This window comes from Diceros bicornis, chromosome 19 (genome assembly GCF_020826845.1).
Source record: "Diceros bicornis minor isolate mBicDic1 chromosome 19, mDicBic1.mat.cur, whole genome shotgun sequence".
Classification (NCBI taxonomy): Eukaryota; Metazoa; Chordata; class Mammalia; order Perissodactyla; family Rhinocerotidae; genus Diceros; species Diceros bicornis.
Window position 1 is genome coordinate 35662964 of NC_080758.1, and position 8156 is coordinate 35671119.

At 40.2% G+C, this 8156-nt stretch overlaps 1 protein-coding gene across 1 annotated transcript in view; it reads right to left on the bottom strand.

The window, feature by feature from the left end:
- The window catches only part of HAO1 (hydroxyacid oxidase 1), a 51814-nt gene extending 46357 nt beyond the window's left edge, over positions 1–5457 (bottom strand). Inside the window, exon 1 of the mRNA XM_058562153.1 lies at positions 5321–5457. Within this exon, the coding sequence (XP_058418136.1) occupies positions 5321–5457 (137 nt within the window). The remainder of the gene's footprint in view (positions 1–5320) is intronic.
- Positions 5458–8156: the final 2699 nt, after the last annotated feature.

Consider the following 8156-nt stretch of genomic DNA (forward strand, 5'->3'; position numbering starts at 1 on the left):
GACAGTAGCTTCAGGCAATTACTTTTAAAATTATAACGTATTTCTTCAAAACCCTTAATCTGAATTCTGTATCCATTGAAGAACGATGAGGGAAGATAACTTTTTTTGTTGTTTAATTGAGCATTTTCCTCACAAATGTTATTTGGCAGAGACTGGAGCTTTTGGCTTTAAAAAGTTTTGACTCCTGAACATTATTTTAGAAGACTTTTTCTCCAATTCTTTCGTATTGCAATGAAAATTACCAATAAACCAAGAACCAAAAGTTCACTAGTAAAATTTACAAGAGGATTAGTTCTCTTTCATCTCAGCAAAATTTATATCTTCTATTTGTTCAGGATTATTTTTCTCCTCATTAGTAATTGATTAAAACTGGAGAAACTCAGTCCTATTTCTAATGAACACTAAGACAATACACGTGTGTGTAGACACACGTGCACACCTAACCAGCACTCACCTTTCATTACCTAGATTTAACTCCGCTTCCGGAGAGATCGCGATTTTCCGTTAAGACAGTAAAGGGTGATTTAGGGATGGAGTAACCAAAATAAATCGAACCTCCAAAGACTTAATGGAAGCCTACTTCCTGTAGCGGAAGAAGAAATTCTGGCCTCATGTTGCTTTGTGGAATAGCTAAGGGTCTGTAATCTAACCCTTCCTCATAATAAAGTAAAAACATCCAGCTCCTGAAAAGAATAACAAAGAAGTTTTACTGTGCGATTTCTCTGCAATTCGTTTGAACATCATAATTGTCATTATTTTCTGTCACACCACGTGCTCTGCTGCGGGAAGTCTTTTCTTCCCGACTGACCCTCACAGCGTGATTCTTTGATCTCCATTTTGAAGGGGAGAAGCAGAAACCTTGAAAAGAGTTTTTATTACCAATCATCTCTAAGTGTGTTATTAGAATGAGAGAAAAAGATTTTAATAGCAGCCGTTGGCATGCTGGCCTTGGAAGGCATTAATATTTACTTAGAGCTGGAGAAACAATGAAAGCTTTTATGAAGAGCGCACACAGAGCTGCGGGGCATCAGCTGTGCGTGTGTGTGTGTGTGTGTGTGTGTGTGTCTGTGAGGCAGAAGGGACATTTTTCAAGTCCGATTCCCATTTGTAAGGCAAGGCTCAATCTATCTCCGGGCAGTAGCTTTACGCCTGTCCACGTGGTGGCGCAGTCACTTTAACAACTGTGTGTCCCGGCTTCCCCATACACATTATTTTCTGTTCTGAGAATGACAGTGCAGAGACTCGTCAACCAAGGCACAAAATGCAATTCCTAGGCAAAATTAGGTGAGATCAATGGAGTGGGAAATGTATGCTCTCTAAAAAGTCCTCCACATTTTGATATTTTCCGAAGAGCAGTTACAACTCACCTTGTCGGATAGTTCGAATAGCTTTCCAAGCCCCTGTAGACCCTACGCTCAGTTAGAGTAATTATTTCCACAATCTTACGTAAAATCATAGCTGACTGTAACCTTGGACTGTGCTCTTATGGGATCTCCACTTTGGAAAAAGGATATTGAGATTGACAAAACAATTGAACCAATTGAATAATAAACCTTTTTCAAAGGATGGAAAATAAGATAACCAAGTAAAGGGAGTGGGGTAAAGGTGGAGGTCCTTTAACAAGTCTTTTGATCCACACTTCACATCCGCAAGGGCCTCAACTTTAATTTATCAGAAAAATCAGGTGATATAAACACACCCCAAGAGGGGGCCACTCTGTTGAAGAAGGACATTCACACATCATCCAGCGTTAAAGCCGTGTGCTGGTACTGAATCCCACCAACTGAAAACAGTGAATTAATGTGTTATAAGTCCTGCAATATGATCATATTGCATTCCAATTTCTCCACATTAATTTTTTTACTCTAAGTATTTAAAATATACATGTATGTATATAAAATATGTATATATGTATATAAAATGTACCACAAATTTTGTAATCTTATTTTTTACCATTCATTTATAAGACTGTGAGAACTTGAAAACATTTAACTGGATCACTATCAACCTCTGAGGCACCCTGGTAAAGGAATAAGGAGGGCAGGAATTTAAGTCTGACGAAAACACAGCATGGTAAGCATATTTAAATAGTCAAACCATTTTTTGAATGCCTTGGTGTGTAGATACGTTTCAAGAAGGTCCCTGAACCTCCTGAAATGGTGTGTGCTTGTGTGTGTGTGCTTGTGTGTGTGTAGGTTTGTCAACAGTTGTCTGGATAAAGAAGCCACAGCTTTGAGGTCCAAGATGAAGAGAAGGGGGAGGGGGAGGAAGAGGAAGAAAAGGAGAAGGAGGAGAGAATAGAGCTGGGATATGAAATCTCTTTCCATGTGAACCTTTAAAAACAAGGGACAATTTCAGTAGCTGCTTTTCCAAATGCAAGAGCAAAAAGCAGCTTACCTACCTGTTGTGCAAACTAGCTGAATGATTCTGCGACGTTTATGCCTATGAGACGAACACCAGAAATGCCACTGGTGAGTTTATATTGCTTCTCAATTATTAAAGTGAGAGAATGATATCACTTTTATGATCCGTTATTTAACAGAAAACCACACAATTTTCAGTGTCAATAAGTGACGTAACAGGAATAAGAAAAGCATCATTTTCAAATATGATCAGGACTTTTAAATGCCCAAATCCTACAATTATCTTCCACCAATGATAATTTCACAAGAAGCCACAAATTTCACCCAGACTGTGGTTGTCAAGGATACACTGAGTTAATGTGTAAGCGAAACAAAGTACTAATCTTTTTTAAATGAACTCCAATCAGGTCAGGCCATGCAAAATGTAGCTAGCTGACATTTGCTCTATTCTTGTCGTGTTTGCAATAGGAAACTATGTTCTTCGGTGTGGTTTCATCTATTTTACCTTATTTGTCCTTTTGTATTTTATTTTATTTTGTTTTTTGGCCACAATAACATTAGAGTCCCAAGTCTTACACAGAAATGTCTCCAAGCAACTGCTGGGTCACCTAAGTGAGCCATGTCTCCAGAATTCCAAAATGTGGCTGTCAGAGCTGAGTGCAGAGAGATAAAAGCTGTCACTGTGACCTTTGGTTGTACCTGTGGGAGGGGGAGGTGTATAAATTTCCTAAATGTCTTTAAAATACTCTGACATTGTGTCACAACAGGTTATCTGAGGTTTGGTTGTTTTGCAGTCTTCATTTGAATCTGAATGAGAGATTTCAGATTGATTTCCTCCATCCCATCAACACAAAGCCACCACAACGAGGGCAGAAAATCTATTCTTAGTTCCATGTGATCAGCTGGATGACACAGAGTGAGGAATGAAGGGTCACCCAGCAAGTTTTACAGCAAAAGAGGAATTGAGGTGTTAGATAAGCAACAGCCCCTAACTTTTGTTGCAATAAAAACTTCTCAAGTGGTTGACAATAGATTAGCATCAGCCATTCTCCAGAGAAAGTTGATTAATCCATATTTTTTTCGGCTTTAAAGCTGAACGAAAGAGAAAGATCAAGGGTCATGGAAAAGACGGCATTGCAAACTCATTCTCTATCTGTGTCCTATCCCGAAGTTACTCAGTACATATGTAGGCTGGGAATACTCACTGGACTATCACACAATTCACACCAGCCATGAGGCAGTTTTCCAGTTCACCACTTAGAAGTCATCACCGCCTTCCATGGCTCACAAAGTTTCTAGGATTTCTAGGGTTGCCGAGGTGATCCATCTGCTCTGCTGCACCCATTTGCTCCCTCTTTGAGGCCTCCACTGGGCCAATTGTTTTGGGTACATTTTGCATCAGTTCAACCCGCCAGCATTGTGGAGGCCAAAGGTCAGTATGCATCCATTGGAGTATAAGCTCCTGTGGACAGGAACTTTCTCTGTCTGGCTCACCACTCTATCCTCAGCATGTAGTACAGAGAGAGTCCTAATAAGTGTGAGTTAATTAATTAACTAGTGTGGGGTAAAGGGGGTTAAAGTGCGGGTGAGGAAGGCTGTATATAAATGGAATGGGTGGTCACCTGAGCATTGTGACCTAAGGAATGCAGAGAGACACCAACTCCATAAGCCTGTCAAGGACCTGAAATTTCCTTGGTTAAAATGACTCATTGGGGTTAAAGTGTTGTTTTCAGGAGATTACTAATAGACAAACTACATTACCTGGTGAACAGAATTGGTATGGGCCCAAAAAGGGGCACCTTCCAGGAGCAGAAAACTTTGAAGGGGCCCAAAATGTTAAATATTGGAAAAGATTGTACAGAATTTTAAGCCCCTCCACTCTTAGCCAACTTTTCCCTTCCCATGCTCTTCCAGCATTTTTTGAGCTCATTTGGGTTCCAGGGAAGATTGAGACAAAGTCAAGGCTTGAATAAATTTGGAGAAGGCCCCACCCTGCAGCCCATTTGCAGGCTCCTGCAGGTGAACTGGCGCTGCTTGCCATTGACCACCTTGGTTAAAATGATTTCATTCCCCCTAATTTACACACAGAAAAGTGATTTTGAGAGTTTGCTCCATACTAAAGAAGAAATCAAGAAGGAAAGCAGATTCTTTCCCTTGAATATTTTCTGCCTTTTTTCTTTAATTTATCGCTATCAATGAGCACCTACAACATTCATTGGCTTCACTAAAGGCTGTAACATAAGATGGATATGCCTAAAAGAGTGTAGTGTATTGAAGGCTCTCCTCCCCTACCCCAGCAAATAAACGATTTTTGTAACTGCTCAGAGAAAAACACTCCTTTAAAGTTCTGTTTCTTGTTTTCATTACAAACAGAAAACATAAACCATGACACCCACCATCTTATGCTTTGAAATATGAAAATCAAAGGAAAACTAATCGGGGAAGAGACATGAAGCACTGTGGAGGAGAGATGAGACAGTGAAGTTGAGAGATTAATGTTAGGTAGACAAATTGAAATCTAAAGTGCAAGTTGAGACAACAGTATCACAATGAATGATGACAGAAAGCCAGCAGGATGGGAACATTGGAGGCAACGATCCAATCTGGTTCAACCAGATAAGATGGCTGTCTTGCATTTCATGCTGTTTCCTACAACATGAACATAGACCCTCTCTGTCATACTCAGAGAAAAAGAAAATGGAGTCATCAGAATTTATCACTATTTTGCATGTAGTTAAATTAATTATCTACATAATTCCAATTGTTCTAGATCCCCGGGCTTGGAATATTTGAAAACAATTTAAAAGCCCAAGATTTCTCACAACCCCAAGAATTCTCTCTTAAGCATATATCTAGACAAATAATTCCACATCATCAACATTAAATCTACGAGATCTTATTTTGGTAGAATGTCTTTGTATAACTTTAAAACATGATTTAAAAATTTTTTTTCTTACCTGGAAAATGCTGCAACATTATCAGCCAAGGTTTCCTGGTCATTTGCCCCAGACCTGTAATAGTCGTATATTGACTTTTGCAGTACTGATTTAGCATGTTGTTCATAATCGTTGATACAAAGAAGCCGGGTGAACATTTTCACAGGTTATTGCAACCCCAGGTGTTTTGGGGTTTTTTTTTTCCTGCATTGCTTTCTACATCCTGACAATTCCGTTATTTGTCAAATATTAATAGACTTTTTCCAAAGTTCAGATTGAGTTCTCTGTTGCTTACATTAATTGAGCAAACATAGACTTTGAAATTTCGTTTACAGCCATCTGCCAAAGAACAGCTACACCTAAGCCACAAGAAGTTGGGGTTGAGAAGGCAGGAGGGGACTAGCTGTCTGTCACATTAAAAAGGCAGAGGAATGGGTCAAAAATTAAGGAGTCGGAGGAGGAACTGCATAAAACTGCTCTTGATTCAGTTCTGCCTAAGGCTGCTTCTTCCACACAGTATGGACCTTTGCTCTTTGCTTGGTACCCAGGATGGACTGCCCACCATTTTTCATCCACATTTGGATCATGCACATATCACATGAAAAAGAGCTTATGAAATGAATGGGGCATCCAGCAAATACAGGGTGTCTACATAATATGAAATTCAGCTGATTATAAACATTTGGCTTTAACAAGGAACATTAAGGCCAAATTTACAGCTAATTCTTACAGAGTCTTATCTCACTCTGGAGAGGATGTAGGGAGGTGCCATTCCAAAAGACCTTGTGGTCTTAGTCTAAAATTTCACTCAATTGTGGAACGTCTGGGGAATATTCATATTAGTAAGACACGGTTCAGAAAACAATGGCTTTAACACCAATCGGACCTGGGTTTCAGCCTAGGAGCCTTCACTTAAAGCCACTCATGAGCTGTTCAGCAGCTAAATTCCAACTTCTTACATCTGAACAAGAACGTTCTCTTGAACTTGGAGCCTGCTTTTCAATCCACATGGCATACTACAGTGCTGTGGAATCATGCCCCCAGGAACAGCCCTCGACCAAAGACTTCAGGGAGTTGATGCATAAATACCCCAAATCCCTCACTCCTCTGGTGGTTAACCCCAAGGTGCGTGTTCCACATTGAGGCTTCAGTTGCCCACAGTGTTAGCTGGTTGATAACCCACCCTGTGTTGGCTGCCTTCCCTTCCAATCTTGTTACTGGATACATACCCAGGTTCTTTACCTGCCACACAAGCAAGGCCAATGAAAACTGGAACGTCAGGCTTATGGCAAGGAAAGAGTTTTTATTTCAAGTGACGTCAACCAGGAGATGAGAGCTCTCCAATTTGTCCCATCCCCCCGAAAGATGGCAGGCAAGGGGTTTTAAAGGTTGTGAGGAATGTGGCTGCTTGTAGGGAGGGGGAGCCTGTGGCCTTCCTGGTGGGCGCTTTCCCACCAGCCTGCCTTTGGCCTTATGAGGCTGCCGGCAGGGAGGAGGATGGCGAGATAAGGGACTCAAAGGTGGGTGTCCTTGGTTGTCTGTCTCCATGGTGGATGGTAGATTCTGGCACCAGGAAGCCAAGAAGTTGAGGTCTGAGAAGCCTTAGCTTCTTGATATTCTCTGGATATCAGTTTGCCTGTAACAAAACTTCAAAGGATCTGTAACTAGCCAAAATGTTAGCATGAGGCCACCTGGGCTCTAACAATTTGTAACTTCTATTGCCTTGTGAAGTTCCGGGATAGGAAGGTTTAAAAAACCGATATTTACATATGAATGCAACTTAGAGAAGCAGGGAAAGAGGATGAGTGCTTTTGGTTTTAACCCCATATATGCTGGGTTTAATATAGGGGAACTGAGATCAGGGCCGGCATCAATCTCACTTCCCTACCCCTTAATTTAATCAAAAAGCTTTATGCTGTTAGCATGGGCACTGATCATACATTGGTTTATTCCTAAAGTTCACAAATGCTTACTTTTTGCATCAGTGTGGTGATAGGTAAAATGACATTAAAATTGCTATTGGAATGTGAAAATCGCTTAATATGATAAGAGAGTCTTAAAAGAAATAACTCAATTTCATTGTTAACAAAATCACTCTGAAAGTTGATCTAAGGAATCTTAACTGCTGCTAAGAACTGATTCAAAATTTGCGGATTAAAGCATGACCTTTTATTTACATATTCATTCATTTGCAACTTTAATAATTATTAGAACTGTTAACACCTTGCAACTAATGTTATTTTGATACAGAGGCAATTTAATAATCTAGAATGAACTTTAAGCAGGCCAAGTTCTGGTGAAACTAAGAAAGATAAGGGCCAGTGCTTCTCAAAGGGAGACCCTGGACCAGCAGCATCAGCCTCATCTGGGAACTTGTCAAAAACGCAAATTATCAGGTCCCACCGCAGTCCTGCTGAATCAAACTCTGCAGTCATTTGTGCTGTAACAAGCCTTCCAGGTGATTCTGCTGCACACTATTGTATGAGATCACTACTTTGGCAAGATGGAGAGTGAGAATGTTTTTTTTTCAAGAGGCTTGAATTAAAAAAAAAAAAAAAAAAATTCCACTGTCATTCTGTACTATTGCAGCCCAACAGCTGATTTTGGAGTACCATCTTAGTGGAGAAACTAAAGTATAGTCCCCACATTGCTTAATTAATCTCTTAGGGGAGAGAATGAAAAGTAGTAGTTGGAGTTTAGAACAGCTTGTGTTAATTTGTCATAATTACATTGTTTAAATATCTCACATTCTTTCAGAGACACTAAGTTCTGTGCAACCCCCCTCTAGGCCTCTGTGAAGGGAGATGCTGAGGGTGCAACATGACAAAACAAGACCAGGCCTTGTTCAAGCTGCTAA